General features: G+C 46.4%; 1 protein-coding gene across 1 annotated transcript in view; it reads left to right on the top strand.

Moving 5' to 3' along the window:
* Positions 1–21,093, top strand: part of MACF1 (microtubule-actin crosslinking factor 1) — a 373,337-nt gene that overhangs the window by 221,019 nt on the left and 131,225 nt on the right. The window contains 9 exon segments of the mRNA XM_015417776.1: positions 6,871–7,020; positions 8,967–9,200; positions 9,893–10,102; positions 13,092–13,625; positions 14,369–14,545; positions 15,211–15,334; positions 15,662–15,870; positions 17,905–18,222; positions 20,429–20,598. Of these exon segments, the coding sequence (XP_015273262.1) occupies positions 6,871–7,020; positions 8,967–9,200; positions 9,893–10,102; positions 13,092–13,625; positions 14,369–14,545; positions 15,211–15,334; positions 15,662–15,870; positions 17,905–18,222; positions 20,429–20,598 (2,126 nt within the window).

The following is a 21,093-nucleotide window of genomic DNA, read 5'->3' as shown; positions in this document are numbered from 1 at the left end:
ATCTTTGTCATAGGAACTTGGGGGGGTTGGGGGGAGTTGTGATTTTGCTTCAAAAATAGGTCTGGTTTTGGTCCATAGTCTGATGCTTGCCAGCTAAAATGGCTGACATCCTTAGCTAACCTTTTGTTCATATTCTAAAACATTGGCTAACCCTTTGTTCACGTTCTGTGGTTTTAATGATCATTTCTTCTTTTGTTTTGAGGCCAAAGTTTTAATGCAGCATGAAGAGCTCCAGAGCAGACTGCAGGAGCTACTGAACTGGGTGTCTGACACCACCCACTCACTCAGCCATCTTGAATCTCACATTGCGACCAGCGCCAACAGCTTGAACTCTTGCCTTCAGCGCTACAAGGTAGTCATAGCAGCGTTGGATGCTAAGCCTGACTGGCCACGCAACTCCTCCTGTGCAGGGAGAGAGTTTATTTAATCCATCCCATTTCCTTGACTCTTTTGTGGGTGCTCTGTCAGGGTTACAGGGTTTAATCTCTGCACAGCACAGAAGGAATGTAATACCCATCAGCTACCTGACATCTGCAAAATGCACATCTTTGTAAGACAGCTTTCTAAAATCATTCCAGTGCTCTGCTCAGAATTCTAATTGTAGCTCTTGATGGAAGGGATCTCCTTGGAGGGGGTCTACCACAGGGGCAGCTGCTGGATGTTGATAGCCAGAGTGGCAGGGTGATTAGAGTGTTGGACTGTCTGTCTGTCTGTCTGTCCAGTACTGCTCATACAGCTGTCACCTTAAGCAGAAATCAGAACCAAAGAAAATATTTTAAAAGACCTTAGTATTATTTCTCTTATATTTGATTATTGCGCCTATGAATTTTGCCACTGAGAGGGTGACACGATCATTGGTAAGAGTGTTGGACTAAGATTTGGGGGATTTGGGATCAAATCCCCACTCTGCCAATGGGAGCCCACAGGGTGACTTGGGGCCTGACACGTTCTCTTTCTGCCTAACTTACCTTGCAAAGGTGGTTGTGTTTTGAGGACAAAATGGAGGAGGGAAGAACGATGTTGAAAGCTGCCTTGGGTCCTTGTTGGGGACAAAAGCCCATGATGGTGTCATAATGGTGGTAGCTTATCCCAGTTAGTTGCCAGTATCTTGAGATTCAGATGCTGCATTTCTGGACATTTTGGTGAGTGAAAGGGGCCAGACAGAGAAAGGAGAATTTCCCCTTTCTCCTCCATCCTTTCCCCCTTTTCTCTCCCATTCCTTTGCTTATAATCTCTCTCAACTCATCCCTCATCTCCCCTGTTTTCTTCCTCTACCTTCCTCCCGGCCTTTTGGTGAGAAGCTGTTTTCATTCAAGACCCCTTACCCCCTCATCTCACTGCCCTGCATTTTGCACGGCTCCCGAAGTGGTGTCTCAAAAACAGAGGTGATATCTGGGAGCTATTGACAGGCCTCCAATTCACATGTGTTTCGACCCTCCTAAATATCATTTTCTGCTGCAGACCTTGCAGTTGTGTGTGGCGTCTTGTGATAAGCTATGCCATGAGTGCTGTCAATTTAGGATACATTTTTCTTCAACGTATTTCAACTTACTTGTCTAGAGCTCTGTTTTTGGTTATACTTGCTGGGCTGGAGTTTACTGCTGCTGCTTCCTAGGTTCTAGGCCAGGAAGCCAGACCTTAATATGTGATGTAAAATTTTTGCCCTAACCTAGATAGCCCAGGATAGCCCTATCTCATCATATTAGAAAGGAGACTGCTGAATTGCAACTGATAATGAAGCTCAAGACAATTCATTAATCTGAACTGAATCGAGACCTAGGTTTCTTATCTCATTACCAATGCTGATTTCTCCACACCTACTACCCCTCTGCATATCACACCTAATCCAATCAATCATGTAATTCACCTGCTGTTGTCATTTGCCTGCTAATGTCATTTGGCATCTGAAATCACTCCACTTTCCAATAAATAGGACAGATGGACTCCCATTCTAGCTGTTTCTGAAGAAGTGGCTCACGAAAACTCATACCCTGCCACATATTTTGTTAGTCTTTAAGGTGCTACTGGACTCTTGCTGTTTTCTACTCATAAGATCTTGGAAGCTAAGCAGGGTCAACCTTGGTTAGTACTTGGATGGGAGACCACCAAGGATGTGCAGGGAATGACAAACCACTTCTAAACATCAGAACAAAGTTTGAGTCCAGTGGCACCTTTAAGACCAACAAAGTTTTATTTCAGCTATAAGCTTCCGTGTGCATACACACTTTTCCAGATACATTGGAAGTTTGCATGCACACGAAAGCTTATACCTTAAATAAAACTTTGTTGGTCTTAAACAGGCGTGGCCAAGCTTGCTCAGCGTAAGAGCCACAGAAAATAAACATCAGATGGTTGAGAGCTGCAAGACATGAACAAATATTACACACACGTTTTTACTGGAAAATATGCAAATGTGCTTTTTATTAACGTTAAATGAGACTGTCAAAAACAAAAACAAAAGGGGCAGTGGGGCGGGGCTTGGAGAAGACATTTAACTTTAGATGGGGAGGAAGGGGAGAGAGAGAGAAAGGAAGGAAGTGGAAAGAAATCAAATAGATGGGAGGGAGGGAGAAGTGGAAAGAATGCAACTTTAAATGTATCCTCCACTCCTTCACCCCTGCTGGCTGGCTTGGCTTGGAGAAGGGATTTAAAGAGACAAATGCCTTCTCCAAGTCAGCCGGGGTGGGGTGGGGGCTTTGAGAACACATTTAGTTGCTTTCTTTTTCTGTTCCCCCGCACCTCGTGCCTACCCAGGGAGGGGAACACTGTCTGGGGAAGGGAAGACCAATCAGGGAGGCATGCCTCCTTTTTGCTTCCCCAGCCACCCTGCTGGAGCCGCACAATACATGTGAAAGAGCTGCATGTGGCTCCCAAGCCGCAGTTTGGCCACCCCTGGCCTTAAAGGTGCCACTGGACTCTGTTCTGCTGCTTCAGACCAATATGGCTCCCCACCTGAATCCACTTCTAAACATCTTGTCTCTTGCCTTGGAAACCCTATGGGCTCAACATAAGGCACCTGCAGCTTGATGGCAAAAAAAGGGGGGGGGGAATGATAACCCAACAGAGAATTCCTTCCAGCTTGGAGTATAGTATTGAGGAGTATGAGGGACACTTTGGATGTGAGAACACTGACAGTTTCTATTATCTTTGGAATATGTACAACTGTGCAAGCAGAGCATATTGGAAGCAAAGTGTAACTCCTCAAAGAGGCCCCATTTCCTGTGTTGGGTTCAACCCCAAGATACCGTGGCCCACTCTCAGTGCTACTCTCTCTCTGAATTCAGCCTGCAGACTGACTCCAAACAGTTCTCTTCTCTTTCTTATAGCTCTGATTATCCTCTTCTGAAAACTTCATATTCCATTTGTTAAAATCCTTCACCATTCATTCAAAACATGAGCAGGGACAGCAGCATACTGTGTGGGTGCGCCTGTAGTTGGGGTTTTCTGAATCTGGTGGATATGCTAGTGTCACAAGAACAGAGTTTTGAGAAAACAGGTCTAGATTGCTGTTGACAAACGAGAGCTCTGGTCAAAAGCCAAAGTATGGTGTCCTTCTTATGCTAGGAGCACATTATGATGTTCTGGTTGGTGTGTCATTTATGGCAGAAAATGCAGCCCCATTGACTTATGTTTTTGCTTCCCTTTGTTATGCTCCCTCTTGATATGAGCAGGAACTGCAAAAGCCTCTTGTGGACACCAGAGCTCAGCTGGATGCAGCCGCCTTTGACATTCAGTTCTTCATTTCTGAGCATGCTCAAGACTTGACGCCCGAGCAAAGCAGGCAGCTATTGAGGCTGCTGAATGAACTGCAGGGGTCTTTCCGGGACCTTACAGAGCAAGTGGCTGCCCGGGTGGAGGTCCTGCAAGTCTGTGTCCATCAAGCGGAGCAGACGGATCAGGTGACAGTGGTGGAGCATCACCCTCGAGTGTGTCTGATATGACAGGGAGCTTTGTGTATGTGTTTTGGCGGGGTGTAGTCCTCTTTAACAAAGCCTGCACTGTCTTTGCACAATTTTCAGTGTTTATCCCATTACAATTAATTCATGAATTCACATGAGAGTTTTGGTTCTCCTCCCACTCTTTATTTTTTGGGTGGTGGTGGTCATTTTATTCTAAGAAAGTCCTCTAGGAGAGATGAGTTTTCTAAAAGGAAATTTCATTTCAGCCAGTTTCTTCCAGTGTGATTTTTACCAAATATGGATAGGGGTTTGATTACACCACTCCCCACTTTTGAAGGTGGCTGGAGTACTGCAGTGGCAAGAATGGGAGTGGGAAAGTCATGGAGGAAAACTGGCACAGCTGGGCTCAAATGTTACCCGGGGTCCTCAGTTCTTTCCACTATGGGTGACTTCTGGCATACAGGTGTAAAGTGACATTCAAATAGGGTGCATTCATCAGGGATCACCATCTGTCTGGAAAACGCAGGTCAGCCACTTTGGAAATGTGAAATTACCCTTGGGGTTGACTTTAGTTTGTCCAAGATTTTAAGATAAATGTCTTCCTGTCTATGTTGATATTGCTCTTAGGAGTTAGATTATGAGACCAGTTTTGCTCCTCAGAAAATAGTGGTTTCAGTGGAAGGATAAATTGTAGGAATATGCAACAATGACAAAATTAACATCATATATACATGATAAACTGTTTTCAGAATTTCAAGAAAAATGGAACATCTTTTTCATTATATAGCTGAAAATCAGTAGTGAATTTATGTCAAGATACAGATTAAGAAAAGGAAAGAGTCAGGCAATATATGTTTGTAATAATAAATTATTAGCTATGAAATGAAGATAATTGGGAAAGAAAGAATAAAGACATTTGAATATGAATATATTCAAGCAAGTCCTAAATAAGTATAAGCAATTATATGATCTAGAAGATATAGATAATGTGTTTACGTGTATGTTCATATTTAAGATATGATCTGGATATTGTAGAAGATTGTGGTAGATGATTATGGCGACTATTTATGTATCTATATTTTATATAAGATTTAGAGACTATTGTAGACTGTAGTTCAAGCTTTGTTTTGTAAGATGAACCGGGAATGCCCGTGTCCAAGGGACTTGAGGCCACTTCTAGACAGTGAATAGGATATAAACATCAAGGGACTGAAGTGCTCTAACCTATTTGCTGTCCTGCAAGCCCCACGCTCCTTGGGGTTCAAGTAATGTGAGCAGCCACAATTTAAGTTTGTAGTGTAGGAATTCTACCGTACTGAGGAATTCGACCTTTCGTGGAGGGATTCTTATAGGGTGGAGACCTAAACCTCAACCACTGCACACAATACACATATATATACCCTGTTTTCCCGAAAATAAGACCTACCCCAAAAATAAGCCCTAGCAGGATTTCTATGCATTTGTGGTATAAGCCCTAGTGTCTTCTTGAGAAAAAATAAATATAAGACAGTCTTATTTTCGGGGAAACATGGTACTTGTCCTTTGGCACCTGTCCTCAGTCTCTTAGCACTCCTGTAGCAACCGAGGAAAGGAACTGGAAGTATTCCTTGGGTGCCACACTGGGATGAGGAGATGCCAGCTGCTGATCTCCAAGCTGTGTATTTTAAGCATCTAGAGAGCACCCCCTCTTTAAATAAAGGATGCCCACAAGGAGGGGAGGGTGTATACTGCTCCTCTCTGCTTGCTCAGCAATCTTGCTCTTCCAGCCCACCTAACTATCTGCATGCCCCACTCTCTCTTCCAGACACTATTAATGCCAAGTCATGTTTTGACTAACAGTTACCGTTCCGTAATGTTGTGACCATTCTGCTTCCTTTGTTTTGTGTGTGTTTGTGTATTAACCAGTTTGCTTTGCCTTTTCAGATTCAGTGTGCGAGAAGATCTCACTGTGCTGCTGAAGAGTGCTTTTTTAGGGAGTGCTCTCCCCCGCCCTTTCCCTCAAACTGCTTCTGTTGTTTGGCTTAAGAACTGTCAGAGAGAATATATATTTTTAAGTTTCTCGTTTGGCACAAAGGTTGTATGCTTTGATTCCCAAGGCGCCTTGGAAAGAGAAATTGCACACTGGTCAAAAGGAGAATGGTCTGGGAGTCACACATCATGCTCAATTGCTCCACTGATGCTCCATTTCTGTACACCAAGAAGACAATCTAGGACTCTGTTGGATGCATTGTCCAAAGCACTCTCTCTCTCTCCCACTCTCTTTGCATCCCCTTCTTGGACCATAGCCATTTTTGTGTGGTTCATTGTTCCTTGGGTTCCCAAGTCCAAAGCAAAAATAGAGTTTGCTGTTTTGGTAGCATGGGCTGGAATGTTTTCCTTCTAGGGCAAGGATTTATGTTTGAATTCAGTCCTGATGCAATGTTTCCTCTCAGTGGAGAGAAATGCAAATTAAAAAAATGTTTCCTTGGAATGCAAAATGGCCTCAGGCTTTGCGGGAGTTAGACAACCAGATTCCACCCTCCTGCTCACAGGTTTTTTCTGCAAACGTATACATGAATTATGTGTTTTAGAATAGCAGTTTTCTTGCCATGCCCTGCTCTGCTCTGCTAATACTCTGCCCATTGAGGAATAGCTATTATAGCAACATCAGACCAGCCCTTGCTGAGAGGACGGCTTACAAGAAATTTGGGCAGTAGAAAATGCAAGGTGGTAAATGTCCTCCATTGTAAAAGACTTACACTTTTCTTTCTGTTATGGGCCCAGATTTCTTTCCGGTGCGATAGCACATATAGGGTGGAGGAGACAGAGAGAGGAGGAGAGAGAAGGTGTCTTTTGGTCTCTTGGCTCCTGCTGAAAAGTTTTCTGTTTTCCAAAAAAATTTGCCTTGGCAGTTGTGACCGTAATGCTTTAAACAATGGGCATTTTAAAATCTCCTTTCTCTCCCCACCCCCCACCTTTAAAAAAACCCCAGACACTGCAGGAGCAGCAAGCTATACGCAGCCAGAAGCTGGAAGAGTTGTGCACCTGGATGTCTCAGGCTGAGACCTGCTTGAGGGGTCCACAGGAAGCTGCTGCAGAAGGGGACCTCCCCATGCTGCAACGGAGACAGAGTGACGTTAAAGTAAGCACCATTGTTTGGAATGGGCTTGACTGCTGCACAGAGCGTCTCTTGGTGGAAGATGGCACAGCTCTTTGTGACAGACTGGGATGCCAGGGGCCTGCCGTGGCAGCGCTCTGGCATCAGCACTGGACTTGTGTTGTGGGTTGATTTGAACCCATAAAGCTCTGAGGCAGGGCCGGATTTAGACTTGCTGAGGCCCTAAGCTATACAGAAAAATTTAAAATATATACACCTTTTTTAATATTTGAAAATATATTGTCTTTTAATTTTTATTAAAAATAATAATTACATAATTAAAGGGGTTTAAAATGACAAATAAGGCTCCAGCAGATTGCGAGGCCCTAAGCTGTAGCTTATTTAGCTTATGTGTAAATCCGGCACTGCCCTGAGGCATCTTAGAAGCCAGTACTTCTGAGCATCTGCCACCATCCTTCATGGCCCACTGGCATTCTTTTTGACTAACTGCAGAGATCCTTGTAACAAGGATGTGCATCAGCCAGCCTTGAATCAGGAGGGCACAAGAAGAGGTTTGTTCAGTGAGTGTCCCATGCCTGATTAGAGATGTAAAATTTCCGGAAATTCTGAAGCTCGGGAAAAAACCCGGAAAATTTCCGAGAAAAAACGGAAATTTTCAGAAAAATTGAAAAAAAATGCTACATTAGCACTTCTTTTCTCTTTTCCAGATTGAAAGTCATACTGTTACTTTAGGAACATAAAATATGACTGTGGACATTTTTACTTGGCATGAAATTATCACAACTAGCATATTAAAAATATAGTGTATCCAAACAATTATTACAAACAGAATACCCACCCACATGCAAAAACAAAACTGAAACCCTTTTCTTTTCTTGTGACAATAGCATCTCCTGAAGGAAGAAATGCATCTTGTTCTTGCATTGGAGAGTTCAGTTTGTAACCTAGGACTTGCTTGTCCTCAGTGCACAGAAATTAGATCAATCTGATACCATTTTTAGAAGTGATTTGGAAAATATTTGAACACCTTGTCTTAAAATATTTTATTCATCATGTTAAAATAAAACGTTCCATAATCAATTTCTTTTCTTTTTTCAATTTTTCCAATTTTTTAGAAAAAAACAAAAAAGGCTTCAGGAAAAAAACGGGGGGAAACCGTCCCCCCCCCTGAATTTTTCCGGGTTTTTTCTGGGCCTTCACATCTCTACACCTGATAAGACTCCATGCCCTTGACTGGTGTCTTTCAGAGAAATCGCAACACCTTTTCTTTTACAGGGGTGGGGGTGAGAATATGGTTAAGCTAGTGGAGGTAATATTTGCATATCATAGAGTTAGCCTGCGTTTCATTGGGAGCATTTGCTTACTGGGTTGCTGAGATAGTAAAAAAGAGTAAGAGTCCAGTGGTACCTTAAAGATGAACAAGCATTGTGGCAGTGTGTGAGCTTTTGTGGATCACAGCTCACTTCTTGGCGTGCAGAAGTTCCTGGGTTCAATCCCTGGCATCTCTAGTTAAAAAGAACCAGGCAGTAAGTGATGTGAATGAGCTCTGCCTGAGTCCCTGGAAAGCTTCTGCCAGTCTGAGTAGACAGTACTGACCTTGATGGGCCAAGGGTTTGATTCAGCACAAGGCAGCTTCATGTGAGCAACAGGGCTGCTATTAGAGGGAATGAAAAGGAAATACTAAACTACTCTGCCCTTCCCTTCCCACAGTGATGTAGCTTTTGTCTGTTAAATCGTAACTTCTCACACTACCTCCAGTATCTCATAAAGAAACCTTTATTCAGTGGGAAACCTTAGAATTTATTCGTTTAGATTTCGTTGTTCTATTATGAGGTTCTAGTGGTATTTTTTAACCTGTTGTTACTCCTGGGGAGACATTAGCATGGGGTGGGCTATAAATATCAGTTAAATAAGCTAGTGGAAGAACTTTTTGGAAGAGCATTGCCATTCTTTTTCATTGGTACCACCAGGATCTGCAGAGGAGTATGCACAGCCGGGCAGCATCCTTTGCGAGTGTCTTGAAAGCGACAGAAGAGTTCCTGGAGGAGAACCGGACCAAGCTGGATCCAAGGGATCTGGTATCCCTGAAAGACAGGCTCCAGGAGGCTAAGGAGCGGTACCAGTCCCTGCAGGAGAGAACAGAGGCAGCCCAGCAGGAGCTGGAGGATGCCGTGAAGACTGTGGTGCAGCAGCAGACGGAAAAGGTGAAGTGTGGAGGGTGCTGTTGTGAAACGGACTGGCAGACCTCTGTTTCTGTGCTGAAGCTGAGGCCTGGCACAGCTTTGGGCGCCACATACCTCACTGGTTTTAAGATGGTGGCAGATAAACTTTTTGTGAAAGGCTAGAGGGTCTTTGGGAGGGAAGACAGTGTGGTATAGCCTGATCTCATCGGATCGCGGCAGCTAAGCACAGTTGGTATTTTGATAAGAGACCACCAAAAGCTTTGCAGAGGAAGGCCATGGCAAACCACCTCTGCTTCTCATTTCCCTGGAAAGCCCTTTGCTGGGGGAAGCTGATCCAACCTGCTGTCCAGATGTGGGGGCAGCTTGCATGGCAGAGCAGGTGGAAAAGGACCTGTGCAGCTGTGGAGTCTCTCGGCAGCTGCCAGGGGCTGATTGTGGCAAGGCAGAGAGATCCAAGACTCAGCCTGCAAGTCATCATGGCTGTCAAAGGTTGCATGTTCCCCTGCCTAATGTGCTTGCCAGTGAGGGCTTCTTAACTCCTCTCTGCTGGGCTCCATCAGTTGGTCTTTGTTCTCTTTTGTGCCCCACAGATGTGTGCTTCTGCATACATCCCATCCATCTCTGTGATACATAAACAGAGGCTCTTTCGGAGGGATTTGAGCCCAGTGATCCTTCATCATCCTTACATGCTTTACCCAAACTTTTGATTCCAGGACAGAGCTGCCAAAGATCTGGAAGAAAACCAGAGTAAGATTGATTCCCTTTTGCATTGGATGGCATCACTGGAGCAGCCCAGGATGCACTCAGTGAGGCAAGCAAATGGCGGACATAGAGAAGAAAGAGTCCCAGATGTTCTCGATGGCCAGTGGATGAAGGCAGGAAGAGCTGAAGAGGATCTCAGTTTGCACTATGAGAACTTGAAGGTAGGTTGGTGGGATCTTGGTGGGTCAAGGGGACCTGGATTCTCCTTACCCTTTGGGGAAGGCCTAGCACAAAATCATTTCCACCCAGCCTCAGCTTCTCAGTCTGCAGTAATTACTAAAGCCTTGGAGCATTTTATGCTCATAACAACATACCTTGTGATCAGTGCTCCATCTAAGCTGTAGAGTCTTGTGAGCAAAAATTCTACTTTGTGAGCTACTGGCATTAAAGTTGTGAACAAACTATTTGGCTACTGCATAAATTAGTATGCTCTGCAGCCATCCTTCCTGAGCTAAGGCAAAAATGTGTGAGCTGGAGGCTAAAAAAAACTGTGACCTAGCTCACACTAACTCAGCTTCAAGGGAACACTGCTTGTGACAACTTAAATCTTTGGTCCAGTTATTTGACTGACAGTAGTTGTTCAGGGTCTCAGCCAGACCTACTTTTCCCAGCCTCCCTAGCTATTGGAGAGGGTGAGAAATTAAACCTCAGGTCTTACATATGCAGTGAAGATGCTCTGCTGTAGCACGTCTTTGGTCCCTGGTTGGGGACCCACCTGATTTTGGGGCTCAGCACCCTTTCTAAGTCAGGTCCAGACTGATTCCTGCCATGCTCAGGAGGCCAGGCATTCGACTGTTTCCCAAGTGGTGTGTCTTGTTGCACCCAGTTCCCATCCTCCTTTGCCAGCCTTTCTCTTTACTTTGAACTGCTCTTTCAGATCTAACTTAATTGTGAGGTCCACTTGGCCATTCTTTTGCCACATGGTTGCCCCGGTGACCTGGGCTTATAACAGCACCAGCCTGTAGCTCTAGTCCTGACATCTGAGCTGGGTCTGTGGGGACTTGCTTAGCATAAGACAGCTACTGTGGTTGATGAGACTTAAACCAGTAGGCAAGAAGCAGTCTGCATTCTCAGTTGAAGGGTGGGAGAAAGAGCAGCTGATAGATGGGAGTTGAAACTTAAAGGCACACAACTGCCTGCAGATGGAGGCTGGTCAAACCTGTGATATTCATATGGAGCTTTTAGCCTATCCTAAAGCTCTGCTGGGAGTTGTCAGGAGCTGAGGAATCCTTGGAGAAAAATAGAAAGACTGAGGTGGAGAAAAAGCTTATGGAAAATATGGGAAGCTTAGCTGAAATTCTCAACCAATTTTGGAGCCCGCACAAATTGCAAACTGAGGGAAGTTTTTACCTCTTCCTGGGATAGCTGGCATGAGGGAGCAGAGCACAGCCCTAGCCATGTGTACCAGGTCTTTACACAGAAGGAGCCTTTAGACTCTGAATTGCTGTTGCTGACCAGTGGTCCCAGCCCCATAGCTAGACTATTTTCAGTAAGGGGGGGGCACTGCCCTGCCCCCGCTCGCTTACATCACTTCCTGAAGTGACGTAAGCATGGCGGGGGGTGGTGGTTTATGCTGGGTTTCCCTTGCTGCTACATTCAGTTACGTAATAGGCTGAACCGGGGAGATCACCAGGCAGCTTTCTGATCTGCAGGTGGGCTCTCTGCCGGCAGCCCCCTTCTCTTCCCCCTGCTCAAAAGCGCCCCTTGGCTCTCCGCGGCCAGGGAAGCCTCCGCCATGGCCCAGCCAAAGCTCTCTTGCTCGCCTTGCTCCTTCCTGATGGGGAGGAGAGGAGGGCTGCAATCTAGTTTTGCTTCTGAAGCACAGCAATGCTGTGCCTCAACCAGCCGGAGAGCCAACCCAGCCCGCTTTGTGCAGAAGTCAACTCTTCCCTGTCCAAAAGCGCCCCTTGGCTCTCTGCAGCCAGGGAAGCCTCCACCCTGGCCCGGCGGCAGCTCGTTTGCCTTGCTCCTTCCTGGCTCCACGGCTGCTTTCACAAGTTCCCCAATGGGGAAGAATGGCAGGGGCAGGGAGGGGGCATCACCCCGTGGGCCCCAATGGGGGCTATGAGCCTGAGTGGTCCATCAGGGAGGATTCCTTTTATCCTGAAAGGGTTCCCTGGCCCAATCCACTCGCTGCCAGATACAGGCCGTCCCATTCTACCTCCATAGTGTTCCAAACTCACTTGACCCATAAAAGGAGATTTAGCAGTAAGCTTTTTAAATCCAAAATGTAAGAAATTATTTCTAAGCATAGAGAACGATACAGGAAACAAGGAAGGCAAGCAGATGTTAAAGACAGCGATGGTTCTGACTAAGATCATGCAAGCAACATTTCTAGTTACTATTTATACCCATCTTACAAAGAGGGACAGTCTTCCATCGGTTTCTATGGTTGCCAGCTGACAAAATTTCACAGCCTTTATTTTAGGAGTGAGGGTGGACACAGATGTATCGTGGCAACTTGACCAATCAAAAAAACGTATGCATGGGGAGGGGGTATCTTAATTCCAGACGGTCAAGAAGACCAGTGAAAAGAGGTTTCCTGTGATCATATCCGTTTGCACCCTTTACTGTGGGGTGCAAAAGTTGATCCTTTTTTCATGAGGTATGCACAAGGTGTTATGCAGGGTGATTGCAATTGGGTGGACGGTGAATTAGAAACAGGTAGACCCACTGTGCCCTGGCCTGGATAGCCCAGGCTAGCCTGATCTCATCAGCTCTCAGAAGCTAAACAGGGTCAGTCCTTGTTGGCATTTGGATGGGAGATCACCAAGGAAGTCCAGGGTTGCTATGCAGAGGCAGGCAATAGCAAACCATCTCTCAACATCTCTGGCCCTGAAAAACCTATAGAGTCACCATAAGACAGCTGCAACTTGATGGCATTTAAAAAAGACCCGTTGTCTTAAACAGAAGGATACATTGGAGAGCATGGATGTGAAGCCTCTGGTTTTGTTTTGTTTTTTGTTTTCCATATGGTGACCCCCTGAACTTCAGTGAGCAAAATAGAGCTTGCACTGGTTGGATCTCACAAAATGGAGCTCCTAGCAGACAGGGAGGTCATTTCTCTAGTAAGGTAGTTCAAGAAGAGTCTGGGTTCTGTGACTTTGCGGGGACTGAAATTAACTGGAGGCGCTTTTTTGGTTTTCCCAGGTCCGGCACCAACAGCTCCTTTCCCAGCAACAAGATGTCATTCTGGCCACTCAGTCAGCCCAGGCCTTCCTGGATAAGCAAGGCCACACTCTGGGGCCGGAGGAGAGGCAAAAGCTGCAGGAGAGGCTGGGGGAGCTGAGGGCCCAGTACACTACAGCCTTGTCCCAGTCGGAGGTGCAGCTGAAGCAAGCTCAAGCACTCCAGGATGAGCTGCAGAAGTTTCTACGAGACACTGGGGAGTTCGAGGCCTGGCTGGAACAGGCAGAGCAAGAACTGGAGAGGATGCATGGGGGAGATGGGAGCCTGGAGGGCCTACAGTCAACGCTTCGCTGGCAGAGCGGCTTCTCTGAAGATGTGATCTCTCACAAGGGGGATCTGCGATTTGTTACCATGTCAGGGCAGAAAGTGCTGGATGCAGAGAAGATGGCGGCAGCTGTTGGCAGGCCTCCGGGGCCGGAGGTTTTAGCCACCGGAATGCTCGTCAAGAACAAGTTGGATGACGCTACCAAGAGATATGGCACTCTGCACGCCAAGGTACCTAAAAGGCATGTGAGGCCAGGCCTAAGTGCTGCATAGAAGGGCGTAGGACCATCAACAGACCTTAGCGTGTTCCTGCTGTACAGTCACGTCTTTTGCTATAGGTACAGACATCTCTGCAGTTCACATAACCTTGGTGACTGTGGCATAGGAGAAGGTAGGATTGCTACTTAACCTTGATGACTGCAGCATAGCAGAAGGTAGGATTGCTACTTAACCTTGGTGACTGCAGCATAGAAGGTAAAATTGCTAACACTTTATGCTCTCCACAGCCAGCCAAGCATGCCTTCTTGGCTACACTCTCCATGTATCTCCCCCCCCCCCACCCCCCCCCCCCCCGGGTGTATTTGCATTGGCTGATTTTCTTGCATTGGGAGTTCTTCATGATCTTGTCCCATAATTCTCATGTCTAATGGTCTTCTGAACTCTTTGTAGGATCTGTTCACCCACTAGGTCATTTCCATCAGGCAAGAATAAGGAACTGCCTTCATAGAGAGTGGGGTATGGGTTGAGTTCAGTCTTGCATGATCCACTCTTTTTAAAAGAAATTAGAATCCTTGTGGTTCACTGATATGTGTTAAATTTACAAAGCAAGATTACATATTTGAAATCTTAGAAGAGCTGGAGACTGATGATGTAGATGCAAAACATTAACTTGGCTGCTAGGCTGGTGCTTTGACCTGAAAAACACCCATAGCACCTTTATGCCTTTTCTTTATCTCCTCCCTCCCTTTTTGCAGTGCACTGCTCTGGGCTCCCATCTAAACACGCTGCTGGATCGCTCTAAGCAATTTCAGGATGTCTCAGAATCTCTCCGGACATGGCTGCGAGAGAGTGAAGAGGCTGCGTCAAACCTCCTTTCAGAACCCATTTCCTCCGATCCAGCTGTTTTGCAGAAGCAGCTGGCCAATGCCAAAGTAAGGAAGCAGTCGAACACCTTACCTTGGGTTCAGGTGTTTGGGGGGCTGTTTTTGCTCAGTAGACAAAGGAAAAAATCGAACTCCAAGAAATGCAGCTCTGTCCTCTTACCAGCTTGGAGATACTGTTAAGATAACCCTGTTGTGTTGTGGCCTATTGGGATGCCCAGGAGCTGTATGTTTGCCACAGTTTCTTTGCTGTTATTTCAGGTCGAGAGAAGGGGGGGGGGAATGCTTAACTCCCTTTGTTTCCCCCACCTAGTGTTTCTGACCCAAATCAGGGTCAAGTGCACCATTTATTGTAAAAAAGAAGAAAAAAAAGAACACTTGGGAGTATCCACACACAGAATTCCTAGTATTTCTTTTTGCTTTGGCCTTAAGTGTAGGGCTTGGACCCCCTGCCTTGACAACTTCATTAAAGATGGAGGTTTGGCCATGGCACATATGATCTCTCAGTCAAAACGAGTGCCTCTAGATAGGTGCAGAATGCATTGTCCTCAACAGCAACTAAGCACAGCAGGTGCATGTACATTTGAGATTTGGAGTGACCAGGGCTCTAGGCATGTTTGACCTCCAACTCCTTGCCTGCCTTTAGAATTTAACAAGCAACTTTTTGGTAAATAGCTATTCCTGCCTTGCTCTTACTTTGTCACTTATTGCAACAGAGCCTACAGGAAGACCTTGCGGAGCATCAGGTGCCCATGAAGCAGCTTGAGAAGGCCACACGTTCTCTCTTGGAGATACGCGAAGCCCCCATGCCTGACCACCGAGTCATTCAAGAAACTACCGGTAATGATAGAAAATGTTGCTGGGGATCAAAGATCAGCCTGTCTTGCGCTGTTTGAGAACGTTCGAAGGGGTTGTGCCTTGTATTAAGTCAGGGAGGGGAGATCGTGTCTTCTGGGTTTTCCGCCTCAGGCACTAAATCGTCCTCTGTGATTCCCGGGTGTGGCACTTCTCAGCCACTTAGGCATGGTTCTTGCATTACTGAACTGCTTTTCCAGGCTGGACTCCATGTAACACGTGGTCTGGTTGGAGATCCTCAGCATGATGATTTTGAGCTCATCACCCTCTCCCCAGTTCAACATTCACAGGAATCTCGCTTGGCTTCCTCAGATTCCATCGTGAGCCGTTTCCAGAGTCTCTCCTGTCAGATGGCCGAGCGCTCGGACCTGTTGCAGAAGTCCATTGCCCAGTCGCAGAGTGTCCAGGAGAGCCTCGAGACCCTCCTTCAGTCCATGGGAGAGATTGAAAGGAGCCTCCAAAGGAGTGATGTGGCCTCTTTCTCCTCCTCCTCCGTCCAGGAGTCCCTTGCCACAAACATGGTGAGCCATTTTGCTTTGCTTTGCTGCACCTGGGCTGTTTAGGAGAAATTCCTGAATAGCACTTTGAAGATTTCTGTTTAATCCAACTTTCACTTTTAAAAGGGTTGAATCCTGGCAACTTCTTTTGATGCATTAGTGTTCGTTAAGCACTTTTGGATGTTCAGAGATTATTGCATTATAGTAATCATTCCGGCTGCCCTGTAGGATATTTCAGCATTATTATCCCCCACTCCACCCAACGCAGATGGAAAGCTTACCTAAAGCCATCTAGTGAGCTTATGGCAGAGGCAAGATTTGAACCAGGGACCCTGATTTATATCTCAGTCTCCTAGCCCCACCCTATACCTGCTTCACCATGTGAACCAATGATAAAAAGAGTGCCCCTGTGCATGTGCTGAGTGCTATCTGAGTCAATACTGTATAACCACAGACATTTCTCTAGGCATCTGGGATCTCAAGCCAGGACTTTGCACTCCAGGACTTGCTTGTAACAGTTCAGATGCTTGAGTGCCAAATTTGAGATTATTTGGTTGCACTGAAAAAGGCCTTGCCTGCTATTCATTTGTGTCTAATGGAAATATTGCAAAGCAAGAAGGGAATTATAGCCACCTAAATAGCCTTGACTACCCCAATCATGTCAGAGATTGGAAGCTAAACAATGTCAGCCACTCAAGTACTCAGATGGAAGACCACCAAGGAAGATCTGGGTTGCTGTGCAGAGGAAGACAATGGCAAACCACCTCTGCTCATCTTCTGCCTTGAAAACCCCGTGGTCTTGGAGTCGCCATGAATGAGTTATGACTTGAGGGCGCACAGTTATTATTAAGGAGGAACTGTAAATAAAGTCATCTTTGTCACAGTGAGTTGGAAACTTGGGGGATATCCACTTTTCAGAAGTAGCTGGAACCCTTAGAGGTTGCATATCACCAGATTCTTTCAGTTTTCTAATCTTGATGTCTAGAAGTCCACCTTAGTTGTAAGTAAAAGAATACTTACAGAACACACTCCCAGCTACACTCCCAGTGTAGCACACTCCCAGCCAAAGGAGAGATACAGAATTCATTTTTTTCCCCAAGAGGTAGAGTAATTCTTATATTTATTCATGTACTTCATTTCTTATATCCCACTTTTCTTCCCGACAGGTTCTTGAAGCAGTTTTATGTTCTTCTCCTCCTCTCCTTCATTTTATCTTCACTACAACGTTGTGAGAAAGGCCAGGCTGTGTGTGTGTGTGTGTGTGTGTGTGTGAGTGAGTGACTGTGTGAGTGTGAGTGACTGGCCAAGGTCACCCAGCAAGGATTCAAATGTGAATTTCCTAGATTTTAGTCTGACACTGCAGCCGAATCCCCTCTCTAATTAGTGTTCCATTTTGAGATCTCAGTCTTGTTTATCATTTCTGCTGGTTGGGAGATGTTCATTGGTGTGTAGGAATGGTTGCTTTTGATACAATTGGGAAAAGGAATATACAGTCTATTGTTAAGTTGGAGCAAAACTAATTCCTGTGAAAGACTTTCTGTCCTGGCTTGCTAAATTCCTGTGTTTGAGTGAATCTGTATGCCATGCAGCATCTCCATGCCTGCACAAGACTCCATTTACATGTAGAATTTGCTGTCAGAAGTGGTTGTGATGGCCACAAGCACAGGCAGCTTTAAAAGGGGGTTAGACAGATGCATGGAAGACAGGTCCATCAGTGGCTATTAGCTATGGTGACTAAAGGGGATCTTCACATTCAGAGGCTATATACCTCTGAAGAGCAGTGCTAGGAGGCAACACCGGGGGAAGGCCTTGGCCTCTGAGCCCTGTTGTTAGCCCTCCAGGGCAGCTGGTTGGCCAGTGTGTGAGAAAGGATTCTGAACTAGAAGAACCACCAGTCTGATCCAGCAGGACTTTTCTTATGTTTATTCTGGTGGAGTGTCCCAGCATGTTTAAACACTGCTTCTCATTTTGACCAAGAGCCTTGTGAATCCAATCTGTGTTGACAGGCTCTCCTTCATGTTCTGGTCTATATGAATGTACCTGTCTCTGCATTAACAGAAGCTGAAGCAGGACATTGCCAGGCAAAGGAGCAGCCTGGAAGCCACGCAGGAGATGGTGGCCCGGTTTGCAGCAACATCCGACAGCAGCACAGCGGCAGCCCTGCAGGCCAAGCTGGTGGAGGTGACCAAATGCTTCGACAGTCTACGGAGGTGGCAGCAGGAGAAGGAGGATGGGCTGAAGGACCTTCTCCCCAAGGTGGAGCAGTATGAGCAGCTCTCGGAGAAATTGCAGCAGTTCATGGAGAGCAGGAGTCGCCTGCTGGCCTTAGGGAACCAGCCGGATCATGATATTGCTCACTTCTCCCAACAGATCCAGGTAAGGAAGTCAGTAAACAATGAAGACTCTCGGGGAGTAGTGGCTTGCACATCAAGGCTACGGCATCTCTAGTGACTCACAAGGGTCTCTTGTTAACAAGGCGGGAAACGGGTTTTGCATGGGAACTTCGAGAGGGCTGTCAGCAGCCCAAGTGTGCAGCCAATGCAGGGCTGTTTATTTCAGTAGGCATGTGCAATCCTTGTTTTCTGAATTTCTGGGTGACATAAACTGGCCAACAGACAGGAAAAGATACTGAAACTCAGCTAGGGTTGCCAGCCCCCCAGGTGGGAGTGGGGGGATCCCCTGATTTTGCAGGCTTCTGCCCACCAGCAGCCAGCTAGCCGGTGGGGGGAAGCCCCACCCCCAACAGCCATGGCCCAGTTCAATGTCCCCAACATGATGACGTCATGTGGAAGTGATGTCATCACACCAGGGGATGTCACCCCGCCCCCTTCACTCCCAGAAAGCTCCCACCCCACTGGCAAGAGCCTAGGACCTGGCAACCCTGAACTCAGCCCAATGAATAATCCCTTAGAATCTTAATAAAAACAGTGAACAGAAGTACCTGATTACTGTCAACTGTGAAAAGCCCTGGTAACTGGGCGAGATGTCTTTTTACCAAGATAGTGGCTCACTTTTTAATAATTACAAATAGATCCTTGCACCAATCCTGCTAAAAAAGACTTGGGGGCTGGGCCTCGACTGCTTTCCCCCTCTTTTCCTGTAGAGGGCAGCTCCTTGCCACATGACTGCCAAGCATTGGCCAACACTTGTGGAAGGACTGTGGGCCAAACTAGATGATACCACATCCCCACGTCCTGCACAGGGACACAAAACCATTTTAGAACTTAGTATTTTCCTTTTAGAATCACTACAGGACTGCAGGGCAGAGGAGGGAATTTAATCTCTCCCACCGGAGTCCCTATCAGGATCTGTCCACCATGGCATTTTAAAAAGGCTCTAAAATGGCACTGTGTCCCTATGGCAGGCTTGGAAATGTCCTTTCATCTAGTTTGGCCCTGTATGTGGACCACAATTCTACAGGAGTGCAGAAGAATTATGGAGGATTGTCTTCATTACTGGATTCCGCTCCTAGACGATACACTGAACATGAGTTATCAGTGTGATGCAGTAGCTAAAAAGGCAAATGTGATTTTGGGCTGTATCAACAGAATTATAGTGTCCAGATCACGTGAAGTGATGGTATCACTTTACTCTGCTCTGGTTAGACCTCACCTAGAGTATTGTGTTCAGTTTTGGCCTGCACAATTTAAGAAGGATATAGACAAGCTGGAATGAGTCCTGAAGAGGGCAACAAAGATGGTGAGGGGTCTGGAGACCAAGTCCTGTGAGGAAAGGTTGAAGGAGCTTGGGTATGTTTAGCCTGGAGAGGAGATGACTGAGAGGTGATATGATAACCATCTTCAAGTCCTTGAAGGGCTGTCATCTAGAGAATGGTGCGGAGTTGTTTTCTCTTGCCCCAGAAGATCGAACCAGAACCAATGGGTTGAAATTAAATCAAAAGAGTTTTTGGCTAAACATTAGGAAGAACTTCCTGACAGAGCAGTTCATCAGTGGAACGGGCTTCCTCGGGAGGTGGTGGGCTCTCTCTCTTTTCAGGTTTTTAAACAGAGGCTAGATGGCCATCTGACAGCAATGCTGATTCTGTGCACTTAGATCATGAGAGGGAGGGCAGGAAGGGTTACATTAGTACTTCGTTCTTGTGGCCCTTTCTTACATGCCCAGAGAAATGCTGATCGCCCCTTTGGGGTCAGGAAGCAATTTTTCTCCAGGCCAGTTTGGCTGGAGATCCTGGAGGTTTTTTGTCATCTTCTGGACATGGAACAGTGGTCACTACAAGTGTGGAGGGGGAGGTATTTGTGAATTTCCTGCCTTGTGCAGGGGGTTGGACTAGATGACCCTTGAGGTCCCTTCCAACTTTATGATTCTATAATTCTGTTCTATGATCCTGCATCCTGGGCCATGAGGCATTGTGGGACAGGAAGTGCTGTTTCAGCAGTTCCAGTCCCAGAGTCCAGCTATGTAGAATGGGTCATAAGACATCAGCTGCCTTCTACCACCTGCCCACATGGCTGGCATGGGGTATGTGGTGAATGCGGCTGTGTTGCTGGAGAAGCATGCTGAATTATGCTCTCAGTTCGAAAGCTGATGTTTCCTCCCTGCTTGTTCCATTTTCTTCTTCCAGGAACTGAATTCTGAGATGATGCAGCACCAAGAAAACCTTGGGACACTGGAACGTGTGTCTGCGGAGCTGAGCTCTTGTAGTTTTGCAGTAGCAGCCTCTTCCCAGCACCAAGAGAAGGTGCGCAGTTTGCGGAAAGACTTCCTGCAACTGCAGAAAGCGGCAAAGGAGAGGTATGATATGACCCCAGGTGGCCCTGTGAGGTCCAGGTGGGGCTAACAAAGACAGTGTGCTCAGAAGAGCTCTGGCCATAGAATTTTAGGAGACTGAAGGGCATGTAGTGGTACTAAAGCAGAATATCCCCATACCCCAACCATTTTGTATGGCACAGCCCTCGAGTCAGGTGACCTTTTTTGCAGAGTTGAGCTGGGTTTGGCAGAAGGATCATTGCTTTTGGTAGTACTTGCACCCATTCCATTGTCTCCTCTGGTTAAATGGGTTTTTGTATTGTATCAAAAACCTACAAGCCAGAGAGACAAAAGAAACGTGTGTGTGTGTGTGTGTGTGTGTCAAAGGCAGCAAAGACCTTCATGAACAACCTGCCTAAGAAGGAACGTGCCTTGTGATCACCCAGGGGCTGCCTATGACTCCCTTTCTGTCACTTCAAATTGCCTACTGGGTCTTGTTTAGAATACCACAAGAAGGGGGGACCCGCAATACTCGCGAGG

This window comes from Gekko japonicus, unplaced genomic scaffold, assembly GCF_001447785.1.
Source record: "Gekko japonicus isolate JY-2015 unplaced genomic scaffold, Gekko_japonicus_V1.1 scaffold203, whole genome shotgun sequence".
NCBI classification, from domain to species: domain Eukaryota; kingdom Metazoa; phylum Chordata; class Lepidosauria; order Squamata; family Gekkonidae; genus Gekko; species Gekko japonicus.
Note: the sequence above shows the minus strand (reverse complement) of the source record. Positions and strands in the feature narration are given on the sequence as shown.